Source organism: Labeo rohita, unplaced genomic scaffold (genome assembly GCF_022985175.1).
Source record: "Labeo rohita strain BAU-BD-2019 unplaced genomic scaffold, IGBB_LRoh.1.0 scaffold_1091, whole genome shotgun sequence".
NCBI lineage: Eukaryota > Metazoa > Chordata > Actinopteri > Cypriniformes > Cyprinidae > Labeo > Labeo rohita.
Genome location: NW_026127221.1, coordinates 1 through 15,516, shown reverse-complemented (window position 1 = coordinate 15,516; position 15,516 = coordinate 1). Strand labels below are relative to the sequence as shown.

Sequence of the window (15,516 nt, the reverse complement as noted above, 5' to 3'; positions counted from 1 at the left end):
CCAGGAAACCCAGTACCCTGGCCAGCAGCAGCAACCCCAGGGCACATGTCCCCTACCACCACACCACAGAGATGAACATGCTTCCACCCAGATGGTGGCAGACAAAGCCCCCCACCAGAGCCCCCCACAGCTGCGGAGGGCATGCCAATCGGGCCGAGAATGGCAACCGCTGACCCCGCCACGCAGCCAGCCACCTGGAGCCCAGGGCCTTATGGGCCCAAGAGCAGTTCCCAGTTCAAACCCATGCCCATTTGGCCCATAAATATGTCATGCGAGACCCATATTTGTGTTCCCAGTTCAAACCCATGCCCACTTGGCCCATAAATATGTCATGCAAGACCCATATTTGTGTTCCCAGTTCAAACCCATGCCCATTTGGCCCATAAATATGTCATGCGAGACCCATATTTGTGTTCCCAGTTCAAACCCATGCCCATTTGGCCCATAAATATGTCATGCAAGACCCATATTTGTGTTCCCAGTTCAAACCCATGCCCACTTGGCCCATAAATATGTCATGCAGGACCCATATGTGCATTCCCAGTTCAAACCCATGCCCACTTGGCCCATGAATATGCCATGCAGGACCCATATATGCATTCCCAGATTAAACCCATGCCCACTTGGTCCATAAATATGTCATGCAAGACCCATATATGTGTTCCCAGATCAAACCCATGCCCACTTGGCCCATGCCTGTCCCTTATGGGGCCCATGTAATCAGCTCATATGGGCTTCCTATGTGGGACTCATACTACAAAACCTACATGGGACCCGCTGATTTCACCCAGCCAAAGCCCATGCCCACACAGTTCCCATGGAACCCGTAGTTAACCCATCTGAGCCCCACATGTCATTGCTGGCTGGGTAGTACTGTAATAAATTAATATGTTTGATGTGATTTCTATAATCAAAGTTTAAAATGTCCATTATATATTCAAATGTGAACTGAGAGTATCAGCACTAAAAAAAAATCCCTTAAATGCCCCTTAACTGTTTTAAATATTTAAGAACAGCAGAATGGATTTTTTATTTTTATTTTTTTTCGTGTCAAGCAAACACTTTGAAACCTACAGCTCGGTGTGTTTATTATCATTGTTATATTTGATAAAGAGGAGGGAGAAGAGGCTGATGAGCACTCAAATGAGGTGGATTAGTGGCATGGCCGTAAATTCCGGGGGGGACCCCCCATCCCAACCCCCCATCCCCCAACCCCCCATCCGAGGGTTGTCCCCCCCAAAGAAAATTATTTAAAAAAAAATCGCACTTTCTATTGTGAAAAATATATGTATGTATACCTAAAATAATTGTGTAAGTAGAAAAACAACCCGCAAAAAATGCATTTAGAAACAGTTGAGTTCCCCCTCCCCTTCCTCACAGTGGTTTGGCCCACTGCCTGCTTTCCCAGTTCACGTCAGGTGTGTGGCTGCGGCTCAATTAATGTTGAACTCCAGTAAGTAGGGTATTTTATTCACTTTAAATAAAGCGATTCTCTTTAATGTAGTTGATGCAGACCCATTCATAAATTAGTTGCGGCAAAAATGCTGATTACCGATGTAATTTTCCATGAATCTGCTATATAGCGATTGAGTTATTACTTATCTAGTTAACGTTAGCTTGTTTACAATAGCTTGTTGCATAGTGCACTGCAACTAACACGACAAAGTCGTTTCCCATGCATTGTTTTATTTGTGACGACTTGGCATAATGTTAACATTAACGGCCACAATTAGCATATTGTTTAGCTGTGCATTTACTAAATGAGCACTGTGCTACGTCCGAACTGACCCCACTGTATTTTTGTGTATAATCAATATCTATTCTGTTATAAGTGTCTTAATTAATTTTAAATACAATTTTAAACCTTTTTTTAATTCCTTGTTTTTATTGTTGTGATTATTTTTTATGATAGTTTTACTTTCTTTATATAAAGCAATTTGAATTACCATTGTGTATGAAATGTGCTACAGTATAAATAAACTTGCCTTGCCTTGCAGTGTCATAGATAAAATGACAGAGAAAAGAAAAAATGGACATAAGATCATTTTTCAGTGCACCTAAACGCCAAGTAAGTACAACAAGTTCACAAATTAAGGCAATTTGGCTTTAAGAATGGGTGCTTATGAAAATATTAATGTCACAATATCAATCACAGGCAAAGGAGACAGAAATTATTGAGGGACAGGTAGACCAGGGTCAATCAGATGTACAGTGTCAGGTAAGTGTGGTGATTTTATTGAAGGGATAATGACAGATTTTTTTTTTTTTTTTTTTTTTTTTTTTTTGGGTGAACAATTTCTGTTTTCGGAGTTGTGGCTGTTCAGCAGATAAACAACACAGGCTCACCAATTTACAGTATGATCTTTCAATTTAACAAGTGTAATGTAAACAAGTTATTATGAGTATGGAAAACATCTTTTCCTGCATTTTTTCTGCTTCAGGAGTCAGTCTGTTCTGTGACAGTGAGAGTAGAGGAAGGGGCAGATTCAAAACCAGGGAAGGAGCCGGAGACAGCAGAACAAAGAGATGATATTGCCAGCACCAGCACAGGGAGCACAGTTTTTAGTTTAGATCTCAGTGCCTGCACAAAGCTGTACAATACAATACAAACAATGCAATAAATAGTTTTGAAGAAAAATCTGCTTTGTCATTGAACCTGAGAAAAACTTGATAACCAAAAATAACCATAATGGCGCAGTCTCCATGCTACAATATTAATGATAGAAGCAAAGTTTTTCACTGTGGGGACATATCTTTATAAGTACAATTTGACTGTATTATTTGTGTCCCCTTCAAAAATCATAAGAAATTTTATATTTATTGTCCCCCCCTATTGTTAAATAAAATTTACGCCCATGTATACAATCTGTCTTCCTATACCGACGACAGATTACGACACATTTCGCACTCAGGAGTGCTCACGTCGTCCCAGTGGACATGTGAGTCATTTGGCAAATGAGAGCAAACGCCAGAACGACGTCAGTCAAGGCTGTTAATCGTTACCAGTCTGAGTTAATAATGAATCTCTTACACCGGATTTGGAATCACCATATGACAAACAATTGTAAAGGACTGAGAAAAAAAAGTGTCTCCTTAGTGCACACGACTGCTTATAGTATCAAAGGTTACCTGGAGGTGGGTGGGGGCTTATTACAAGTGGAACATTGATTTATCATGTGACCAGTAACAATCTAGAATCTGTGGCTGACAGAGCACGAACAAAAATCGAACGTGTTAAAAGACATCTGGATTCTGTTCCCGGATCACAAGACCATCTGTACTACTGCAAGTAAGCTTTAATACTTCCATTGTTACAGTATTTTGGTAGCTTGATTTAAATTCGAAGTTGTATTCTAGCCTATTCCGGCGGCCAAGATGCAGATGGAAATACCAAACTGTTTGATGACCACGCATGCTAAAACGTGAAGCTTATTAAAATGAATTTGATGGTTTAAGATGATTTTCTTTATATATATATATATATATATATATATATATATATATATATATATATATATATACATTTTGTCTGCTTTTATCACTTCTGATCATATAGATAACTCGGATTACTAAATGTGATGCGAAATCGAAAGGGTTACAGACAGTAACTTACAGGAAGTTATCTCAAAATCAAACATTAACAGTCAGGTAGTCAGGTAGGTAACTCCCAACATGTAATTAGGTTTTATCTGAATAATATATTTAAGAAAAAATGTTTTTGGTTTAAATAGCATATCACATTATACTTACTCAATAATTAGTTATTGTAGGACATCTTGGAGAAAAAATATTGACATTTTCTATTTAGAATAATGAAAATTAGGTGAATAATAATAATAATAATAATAATAAAACACTATGGTACAACAATGTAGGATAAAGTTGGATAAGAGTATATACAGATTCCAATACAGAAAGTAAAATATTTTTAGTTATCAATATCAGTAGTAAACAAATAGCTCAAGACCCTCTTTAACATGAATTTGAAAAACTGGCTTTAGTCAGAAGATACAGGGTACCCATAGGAAAAAGATTTTTATTTATTTTTTTAATGTTTTATACCATCTGCCATTACTTTATTAAATAAATGAATAATGATCTGGTCTATATATACTGTGAAGCTAATTGATGTTATCTGTTTAATAATATTACCAAGTTATTTCTTTAAGGTTTTAGTGTTATTAGCCTTATCTTTATACATTCATTTTATTTCCTATGTGTCTGTAATCCATGGGGCTAGAAGTCCCTGTATGTTTTTTTTGTGTGTGTGTCTGTTGCATTGGACTGTGAAGTTAAGTGTATTTTTATTTATTTATTTATTTATTTATTTTTTGGGATTTGTCCCTCTGAAATGCCATGTTATTCATCTCAATAACATTGTCAGGCCATGCTGAACAGCTGATACTTCTCACAAACAAGTGCTGATGTTTGCACTGGCTACTTAGCTGCAGTATGTCAGAGGACCGAGGAAAAGAGTCTCCGTCTGAGATGAGTCTTCCAGAGGAACATGGGTAAGTCTCATTTTAGAGAATACTTTTCTGAATTTTCTGTTTTTTCCACTAAACTAAAGCTTAAAAACAGTGTTTTTAATTTAATTTTATTTTTTTTCTCAGTATTGGCAATTAACCGAGTCAGATAATACACTTGCTTATTGCCAGAATTTATTGAGATTGCAAAGTGTTCATGAAGGGTAACATAAAGAAGAGAATGGGAAACTTTTGGGAAGAAAAGAAAACTTGAACTGAATTGAGCTGAGTGATGGGACTGTTCTCTTATTTGAGCTGCTTTACATCAGAATTTACATTGCTCTTGTATTTGACGAAGCTTGCATCATTGATTTTCTGTTCCTGTCTATCAATATGAAGCTGCTTTGAAACTCTGTATTGTATAAAGCGCTATAAAAATAAAGGTGACTTTACTCAAGCAAGTCCGTACAAAGGTTGTGTTTCAAGAAAAACATCTCGGGTAGGCAGGAAAAGCTCTTGTTTAGAGCTCAATCATAGATTTGAGGAAGTAGATGGCAAGAATTTTCCTTCTTTCTACTTACATAGCTGACAAAAGGGCAGTTTATATTATAATGTGTAACACCCCCAACGAAAGGGTGCGGCGCTGGGGGAATCTTGCATGGTGAGGAACCAGCATGTTACTTGTATCTTAGTGTCTATTATATGGTTTTTGACTCCGGTAACAGGATTTTTGAAGTTTCTTTGTTTTTTTTCTAGTTGATCAAACATCAAGAAAAAGGTGTCCAAAGCACTATGTCATTATAGTTTGAATGGTTTTTGTTTTTGTTAAACTTTCCTCCACTTAATTGTTGAAAATACAGTCAACTTGACTGCACGCACTATTGGAAGAGAAATGAACGAAACTGGCCAATGATGTCTGAATCAGTCACTGAAAAATTGACTGTTTACTATTGTCCTCTTTTTTAGAGCTGCTTTACGACAAAATTGAATTTTGTTTGCATTATTGACACACTATTTAAAACTGCAAAGCTGCTGTGACACAATCTGTATTGTATAAAGTGCTATGTAAATAAAGGTGACTTGACTTGACTGAACTGTAAACACCAAACTTCTTTACTACCCCCCCCTTCTTTTTTTGTCTTTAGCAAAACTTCAGATTCAGAGTCTGTGAAGAGTGGCAATTCAAAAGGTGATGTACCAGACTCCAGTGTGGAAACACCATCATCACCTGCCAAAAGGTATTTCATGTCTTCTCTCTTTAAAGGAACACTCCACTTTTTTTTTGAAAAAGACTCATTTTCCAACTCCCCTAGAGTTATACAGATGTGTTTTACCGTTTTTGAATCCATTCAGCCGATCTCCAGGTCCGGAGGTAGCACTTTTAGCATAGCTTAGCATAAATCTTTGAATCCGATTAGACCATTAGCATCTCACTATAAAATGACCAAAGAGTTTCGATATTTTTCCTATTTAAAACTTGACTCTTCTGTAGTTGCATCGTGTACTAAGACTGGCGGAAAATGAAAAGTTGTGATTTTATAGACAGATATGGCTAGGAACTATACTCTCATTCCGGCGTAATAATCAAGCAATTTTGCTGCCGAACCATGGGTGCAGCAGGCGCAATGATATTACGCAGCCGTCAACTCCGCCGACTGCTAGGGCTGTGACGGTGGCAGATTTTTTCCACCGCGGTGGTAATGGACCAACTACCGTCGGTGGTGCAGTGTTGAGATATATTTATAATTTATTTATTTATTTGAAACATAAAAAATGAGGCTCAAAAATTATTAAAAACATGCATGTTTTTTTCAGCCTACAAAACAATAAAGTAAATATCAAAGAAATTATACAGTTAAATAAGAAAGTAGCCAAAATAAGAACGGTAAATATTAAACAAACATTTGTTGCATGAGTTCGTAACAACCTCGCCCAACCCTTGTCCGACGGCTCATCAAAATTACTGGCACGAGTCTTTTCTCTCTCTTTCCTATTACACTGTTGCATTCATTAAAATAGCTCAGTTTTGTTTTTAATAGGAATGTAGTTATATTTCTTTTTGTTTTTTATAAAGTTAATTTAGAAATATGTTTGGAACATTTTTTGTTTGTTTTGTTTGCAGTGAGTTGATCAATTTTGCCTTCTCAAATCATCATGACTTGCCTAAAATAAAATTTTCAAGCATATCACAATGTTATTTTAAACGTTTAACTTAGAGAAATGCACGCTATTTTGTGCATACAGTGGTTTGTTGGAGAGTGAAAGCTAAATGCGCTTTGCAGGACATGGAGGCGCCAGCGCAATCACTTGCAAAAAAATTTAAATACGCCATAAAATTTGCTCATAAAGGTAAGCGTAATATATCATCTGGAACTTTAAAGGGTCTAATTTTATTTGCGTGCACTCACATTATCAACAAAATGTTGTGCATTTGTAAAAATAAAGAAAACACTCAAGATGCGCTTTCTGATGTCTCGGTGTTGAACAGGAGCGCTGCACAAAAATGAAACAAAACTCAGCAAATACTTGCCTTACAGTCAGGATAAATATATCTATAGAAAGCTTTAAATTATTACTTTACTACTTTAAAACTAAAAAAATAAAAATCGAAAACAAAAACTCTTTCATTATAAAATCCGTAGATATGCATTTCTCTCTAAAGGCGCGTCCAATGAGCAGATGGCGTCTCAGGATTGTCATCTTTGCAACACTGGCTCAGAAAGCACTAGTTTATTAATAATAATTTATTAATAATATTAATATTTCCTCCCGACACATTCATGGTAATTAGTTTTCCCGGAGCTTTGCAAGCTTTAGCCTATTGTGTGCGTTTGAACGCGGATCTCTTCCAGTAGCTGCGAAGGCACTTGCGTTCGCTGCTGCTGCCGGCAGGGACACTAAAAACGGCCACGGCAGAGAAATTGTTAAAGAAACTGTATTTTATGCTTGTTATAGATTGTGTGACGTCACGTTCAGTATTGCCGGTGGCAATCGACGACCGTGGTGGTGCGGTTGTCATTGCCACCGTCACAGCCCTACTGGCTGCAACTCTGCATCTACACAAACTTAGTGCCGGTTACTTTCAGGCGCTGCGTAATATCATTGCGCCTGCTGCACCCATGGTACGGCAGCAAAATTCCTTGATTTTTACGCCGGAATGAGAGTATAGTTCCTAGCCGTATCGGCCTATAAAATCAAAACTTTTCATTTTCCACCAGTCTTAGTACACGATGCAACTACAGAAGAGTTAAGTTTTAAATAGGAAAAATATCAACTCTTTAGTCATTTTGTAGTGAGATGCTAACGGTCTAATCGGATTCAATGATTTATGCTAAGCTATGCTAAAAGTGCTACCGCCAGACCCGGCGATCGGCTGAATGGATTCAAAAATGGTAAAACACATCTGTATAACTCCAGGGGAGTTGGAAAATGAACCTATTTTCAAAAAAAGTGGAGTGTTCCTTTAATGAACTCGGTCTGCAGTTAAATTCAGTATGTAAAGACATCAAGCAACCAAATGTAAATGTATCTATCAATAGTCATGAGAAGGAAAATGCATGGCTATATTTAATGACACATCTCTTCAAATAAAACTGAATAACATTCTGTAATAAGGTGTTTCTTTTTTCTTCTCTTTGTTTCTTTAGTGAAATATCAGGCTCAGGTGTTTTCAGCTGTGTGTCTATAAAAAGTGTCCAGTCAAAAGGTGATGGACCAAACTTAAGTGAGAAAAAAATATCATCTGCCAAAAGGTAAAATTCATGTGTTCCTTCAGCGTAGATGGTCAAAGCTAGATAACCTATAATGTTTTCTTAAGACTTTTGACAGACGTCCACATTGAAAATCATTACATTACATTAGACTCCACTGTTTATTTAGTCTAAGGCACACCTGGGCATTGTACGGACCCCGGACCACATCCGGCCCTCTGGCTGTCCTTAATTGGCCCGCCTGAGGTAATTCGTGAAAAGTCAATCACAAATTGGTGTAATTATGTGCACGCAATATAACCACACTGCTTTAATTTTTGAGGCAACTGCTATTATTATTATTATTATTATTATTATTATTATTATCATCATTTAATTTACATAGCCTATATGTCCGTTCGTGTGACCACATCTTAAATGTGTTCGTGATCATGTATGACAGCTTTGAAGAAATGTAAGTTTGCCGTTACCCCTTAAATATGTTAGAATTATGAATTTATTTTTTTTCCTTATTTTTCGTCTAAATATTTTACTTCACTACACATCTTTTTTTTTTTTTTTTTTTTTTTTTTTTTTTACTTATTTTCGTATCATTGAATGTTAAAAATAGCCTAATTTGCTTAATCTAGTTATGCAGACGCAAAATGTGAAACTGCAGCAAAGGACTTTTATAAATATTTGTAAGATATTATATATTCAGCATATTTTACCTAACCAGTTTTGTATATTAATTATTTAATCCATAAATTAGTCATTACAGCAAGTTTTTTTTAAGCAACATCTGACAACAAGAACTAACACTGTGTCTACACTGGACCTGACAAAGCGACCGTTGCAGATAATTTGAACTTTGTGTGAGCATGTCATTAATAAAATGCATAGTAGTTTACTGTCAGGGATTTGTCGTGTCATGTCATGTTGTGACGTGTCGCGCCGCGCCGCGCCGCGCCGATGAAATGAAACTTCAAAACTAATCTTATTTATTGAAATAAACAAATTTGTTTATTTTATTTTTTATTTTATTTTATTTTTTTTCTTTTTTTTTTTTTTAGGAGTCACATTTTTTGTAACTCATGTCTATTTCCCTCATCTAAAATATTAAACACGTTCATAGACTGATACTTTTCTGATGTCTGGACTCTATTTTCAGGAGTTTAGAAAAATTTAAAGTGGTGGTTCAATCAGTGTTGGGGAAAGTTACTTTTAAAAGTAATGCATTACAATTTTGTGTTACTCCCTAAAAAAGTAACTAATTACGTTACTTAGTTACTTTTTATGGAAAGTATTGCATTACATTACTTTTGCGTTACTTTTTAAATCTGGGCAGGGCTTGATTCTTTGTTTCTAATGTAAAACAATTCTAATGCAAAAGCCCTTTTACACCTAAAGTGAAATGAATTCACCTCAGGCTGAAAGAAAAGTACATTTATGCAGGAGATCACTCTTCAGCTATAAAAAAAAAAAAATAAAAATAAAAAATGAAGCACAAATGTTAGTTTATCTAAAGTAATGTTTGCTTATTAGTATGGTTAAATTGCATCATCGAAGGTCAGCAGCAAAGACACTAGTTAATTAAATGGGATTAAATACATCAAGGATATTTGTTTTATTTAACACATTTAATTATTGCAGGTTTGTGTCATATTCTGAGTTTGCATTTCACTGTTTTTATTCATTTTGAGGAATACTGAATCTGTTTTTTGTTAGTGAGATGAATTAATGCATGTTCACATTTAGTCTAAAATACAGTAACATCATGTTTACTCCTAATTTCACTAAAGGAGACTTGTCAATAAATCAATAAATGGGGAAAAAAGTAACTGGCGTTACTTGTTTAAAAAAGTAACTCAGATATTTTCTTAGAAGTTTAAAAGTAATGCGTTACTTTACTAGTTACTTGAAAAAAGTAATATTATTATGTAACTCACGTTATTTGTAATGAGTTACCCCCAACACTGGGTTCAATATATTGGTAATGAGTACATTCTATGAGAATTTATGTTTCAGGTTTTGAGTGTGAATGTTATGTCCATAATCTTTGATGTACTTGATTTTTTTGTACAAAGTTGTGATGGTAATTTTTGAAACACTGCACAAAATGCACATTTTCAAACCTGTTTTTGTGAATATTTATTAAATAGTGATATAATTGTGTGCTCCACATTTTTACTGTATAATATTTTATCTATGTATAAAAGACAGTAAATGAAACATTCATTTACTGTCTTTTCTACATAGAAAAAATATATTGGGCAGAACTGAGTAAACTTACATTTATTGGTCTGGCCCTCCGCCCACGTTTCTCATGAGGCCCCTTGGAAAAATTAATTGCCCACCCCTGGTCTAAGATTGAAAAGCATTAGTAACAGTTTTTAAAACAAATCTTGCAATATGAAGAAGAAATATTAATATTTTGCACTACAGTATTTCTAGGTCACTAATGAGTGACATTGGCCATGTGGCTCTTTGGACAGAATATTCAAGTTTTCTCGCTTCCACTGAAGCTGAAGAAAAACTGTTCTCAAATAATTTTCAGGTTTTGTTCATATCAGCGCCAGTGCCGCTTTTATGAAAGTAACAGTGAAACATAACAAATATTGGGCCATTCATGTTTAAAGAACTGTGTAGCAGGGACATGTCCATTCTCCATTTTAGTCAAGTTCTGTTCAATTAAGTTAAACTGAAATGACTTAAAAATTAAGGGAGTTTATGCATGTTTGAGTGCAAATATCAGACACAGAATCTCCTGTAGTGAAGAGGGTTTTTTTTCTTTGTGTCGTCAGTGAAAGATCAGACTCTGATGTTTTCAGCTGTGTGTCTGTGAAGAGTGACCAGTCAAAAGGTGATGGACCAAACTTAAGTGAGAAAAAAACACCATCTACCAAAAGGTATTTCATGTGTTTTAATTTAAAGCCTTTTACTAGCTAATGTAGCAGGAACATGTCCATTCCCCATTTTAGTCAATAAAAAGTTCTGTTCAGTTATGTTTGTCAAATATAAAAGTCAGTCACATATATAATGTCACATCTGAGATGATATGTTCATAAAATACATGGTTAAATGTGTTAAACTGACATGATTAAAGTTACTTAAAAATTGAGGGAGTCTGTGCATGTTTGTGTGCAAATATCACACATTGAATCTCCTGTAGTGAAGAGTTTTGTTTTTTACTTTGTGTCATCAGTGAAAGATCAGACTCTGATGTTTTCAGCTCTGTGTCTCTGAAGAGTGACCAGTCAAAAGGTGATGGACCAAACTTAAGTGAGAAAAAAACATCTTCAACCAAAAGGTATTTTATGTGTTTTAATTTACAGAATTGCGTTAGCTAATTTAATCACTGTGGTGTATGTGATAGAACCTGACAAAAAAACAAACAAACAAAAAAAAAGCACTAAATCAAAAAAATATATATTATTTACCAAAACATTCTTCTGGTTAAACTCCAAGAGATTGTGACAGAAAAATCTGTTGGTTTCTTGGATGTCAAACAATCCGATTAAAAATTAGCCAAAAGCTATGAATAATCCAAAATTGTATGATGCTGTCAAAACGTACTTCTCATAAAATGAATCAGTTATTTGAAATGGTTCATTTAGCTCTTGTAGCTCAGACAGTTAAGCATGGCCCTAGTAACATCAAGGTAATTTAAGGAAAAACAAGAGCTGATAAAATGCATACATTTTTTTTTGTTTGTTTGTTTGTTTGTTTGTTTTTCCCCATTTACATTTGTCTGGGTTCTGTTGGGAATCCAGAAACATGTAAATGGGAAAACTTGTATTTGTCTGGACTCCAATTTAATGGTTAGGTTAAAGATGATAAATTAAAAAGCATGTTAAAATTAAAACATGGAAGAAAATTTTTGATTATTCCTTTAAAAAGTTTTAAATAATATTTTTAGTAGTAGTACACTGTTAAAAATGTCCCTGTAAAAAAAACGGTAATCTACTGGCGGCTGTGGCTGCCAGCATAATACTGTAAAAATACAGTGTGCTACTGTTTTTGAAATTAACAGCAAAATGCCGTTTTGTCATCCACAGTATACAGCTGTACTTTAGCAGCATATATCTGTTAAATTGCATACTACTCGTAACTCCACGATCTCAATTTTCATTGCATCTTATACCCTGCATTTTCTATTTGACTGTTTTACAAAAGAGAACAAAGTCAAGTTATGTTTTGTTATTTTATTCTAATATAACACTAGATAAACTTTTACAATATTCCATAAAACAGGCATGCATAATTTGTTCATAAAATACAAATGTACTCTCAGATCAGGCTTCAGTGAACACCAGCTAATGTTTTTTTTATTTTAATTTTTTTTTTTTTTTTTTTTTTTTTTAACAACTTGTTTATAAAATATATCAGATGAAATGACTGGTGTCTTTAATTAATCATACCTTTATGTTCTTTTTGGAGCTCAAAAGTTTGGTTCCCATTTTTTGTCTTCTGTTGTATGGGCAAACATTTCTCTATGACAATATCTTAATTTGAAGAGTTCAGATGCAAAACTAGCTAAATCCATCTGACGTCATTTTTTTTAAATAATGCATTTTTATCAGGCTCAGATGTATAGGTTTCTATGTAAGTACTGGTACTTCTGATTGGGCTGAGGCTGGAATTTAGTGAGTTTGAAGTAAAAGTATTTGATGGACGTATAATATGTGTCGAGAGCATTCACTCAGTATCATTATCTCATTTTTGACTGAGATTTAGCTGGTTTTGCATCTGAACACTTCATTTGTCCTCTAAGAGAAAGTCCTACAGGTTTGAGACAGCATAAGGTTAAGTTAAGGATGAGATACTTCTGGACCAATGTTCTTCATCATCTTGGGTCTTCTTCTGCAGTTTTTCCAGTTATTTTAGACACCTCTTTTCACCATGCAAATTTGATCCTCTTTTCTTTTAAGTATTGACCATGTGGCTAACATAATTTCATGTTTTCTTGCTTCCTCTGAAGCTAAAGAAAAACTGTTATCAAGTAATTTTCAGGTTTTGTTCATTTCAGCTCAGTGCCGCTGTTATTAAAGCAAAAGAGAAAACATAAATATTGGGTCATTCATGGTCAAACAACTGTGTAGCAGGGACATGTCCATTCTCCATTTTAATCAATAAAAAAGCTCTGTTTAGTTATGTTTGTCAAATAGCAAAGTCACAGTCCTATATATTTAATGTCATGTCTGCAATGAAATATTCATAAAGTACATGGTTAAATGTGTTAAACAAATGATTAAAGTTACTTAGTTACTTAAAAATTGAGGGAGTCTGTGCATGTTTGTGTGCAAATATCAGACACAGAATCTCCTGTAGTGAAGAGGTTTTTTTTTCTTTGTGTCATCAGTGAAAGATCAGACTCTGATGTTTTCAGCTGTGTGTCTGTGAAGAGTGACCAGTCAAAAGGTGATGGACCAAACTTAAGTGAGAACAAAACATCATCTACCAAAAGGTATTTCATGTGTTTTAATTTAAAGCCTTTTACTAGCTAATGTAGCAGGAACATGTCCATTCCCCATTTTAGTCAATAAAAAGTTCTGTTCAGTTATGTTTGTCAAATATAAAAGTCAGTCACATATATAATGTCACATCTGAGATGATATGTTCATAAAATACATGGTTAAATGTGTTAAACTGACATGATTAAAGTTACTTAAAAATTGAGGGAGTCTGTGCATGTTTGTGTGCAAATATCACACATTGAATCTCCTGTAGTGAAGAGTTTTGTTTTTTACTTTGTGTCATCAGTGAAAGATCAGACTCTGATGTTTTCAGCTGTGTGTCTATGAAGAGTGACCAGTCAAAAGGTGATGGACCAAACTTAAGTGAGAACAAAACATCATCTACCAAAAGGTATTTCATGTGTTTTAATTTAAAGCCTTGCACTAGCTAATTTCATCATTATGGTGTATGTGATAAATACAGTTTTAATAATAATTTGTATCATTCTTAGTACTATTATGTTATGTTCTACTGTGCAAAATAAATATTTTTCTGTCACAATCTCTTCGAGTTTAACCAGACTTTAATTATTGACGGGTTGCCATGAAGAAAATCATTACATTAGACTCCACTGTTTTAGTCTAAGGTTAAAAAAAAATCAGTAATAGTTTTAGGATTTTGAAGAATATAAAACTAATTTTGCAATATTAAGAATATTAATATTCTGCACTAATTTAGGTCACTAACCAAATATTGACCATGTGGCTAACATAATGTCATGTTTTCTTGTTTCCTCTGAAGCTAAAGAAAAACTGTTATCAAGTAATTTTCAGGTTTTGTTTATTTCAGCTCAATGCAGCTGATATTAAAGTAAAAGAGAATCATAACAAATATTGGGTCATTCATGGTCAGACAACTGTGTAGCAGGGACATATCCATTCTCCATTTTAATCCAAGTCCTTCAGGCTTAATAGAAAACTGCACAATATGTGTGTTGGAGCAAGATTGAAACAAAACTCTGCAGGGCTGCGGCCCTCCAGGAACTGAGTTTGACACCCCTGGTCTAGAGCTTTTTTTCCAGTAATAGAGTTGCATAAGTAAACACTAGGGTCGTTATTGTAAAACAAGTCAGACAATCAAACAGAAATCCATACATTCATAGTTGTAAGAACAACAAATCTGCTGCTATTCTGTATGTAATTGCTATTTGCAACATTACACCTCTTTAAATGACACCAAATTACCTGTGCTGTGAAGTTTATTTATTTATTTTTATTACTAGGGAAAGATCAGGCTCAGATGTGTTCAGCTCTGTGTCTGTGAAGAGTGACCAGTCGAAAGGTGACGGACCAAACTTAAGTGAAAAAACACCATCATCTACCAAAAGGTATTATATTTTCAACATTTGTAGTCAGTTAAAGCTAGTTAGCTACCTATAATTAATTCTTAACATTGCAGACAAGTCCACATTGAAAATCTGATTTGAAACAGATAAGTTTGCATGAAAAAATCCATGATTACACAGAACCTGAGCATGTAGGAGGCTCAGCTACACTGGAACTGTGGCAATTCATACTCACATCTGCACTTGTTCAGGAAGTAAAGTAGGGCCCTATGAAATCTGTTTATTTTTCCTAAATTCCATTTTATTTTTTTCCCCCCCATTTACATTTTTCTGGATTCTGTTTTGTTGTTGTTGCTGTTGTTCCCCCTATTTTTATTTGTCTGGACTCCAATTTAATGGTTTGTTCATCAAAAAGCATGTTAAAACTAAAACGTGGAAGAACATTTTTGATTATTCCTAAAAAAAAAAATTAAATAATATTTTTAGTAATAGTACTGCAATAAGACGTACAGGGGTTGGACAATGAAACTGAAACACTGGCCAATATAGTTTTGGAGGT

At 34.8% G+C, this 15,516-nt stretch overlaps 1 protein-coding gene and 1 long non-coding RNA gene across 2 annotated transcripts; both read left to right on the top strand.

The window, feature by feature from the left end:
- Positions 1-1,389: 1,389 nt before the first annotated feature.
- LOC127157495 (uncharacterized) lies at positions 1,390-2,569 on the top strand. The gene is made up of 4 exons (XR_007825924.1): positions 1,390-1,453; positions 1,998-2,068; positions 2,156-2,218; positions 2,442-2,569. It is a non-coding gene; the product is annotated as an uncharacterized LOC127157495 (long non-coding RNA).
- A 607-nt stretch (positions 2,570-3,176) lies between these two features.
- LOC127157496 (vitellogenin-2-like) lies at positions 3,177-14,999 on the top strand (the record flags this gene model as incomplete). Its single annotated transcript, XM_051100755.1, has 9 exons — positions 3,177-3,289; positions 4,385-4,511; positions 5,612-5,704; positions 8,114-8,218; positions 10,960-11,018; positions 11,420-11,465; positions 13,518-13,622; positions 13,919-14,023; positions 14,895-14,999. Coding segments are annotated over exons 2-9 (677 nt in total), but the record flags the coding sequence as incomplete, so codon positions are not given.
- Positions 15,000-15,516: the final 517 nt, after the last annotated feature.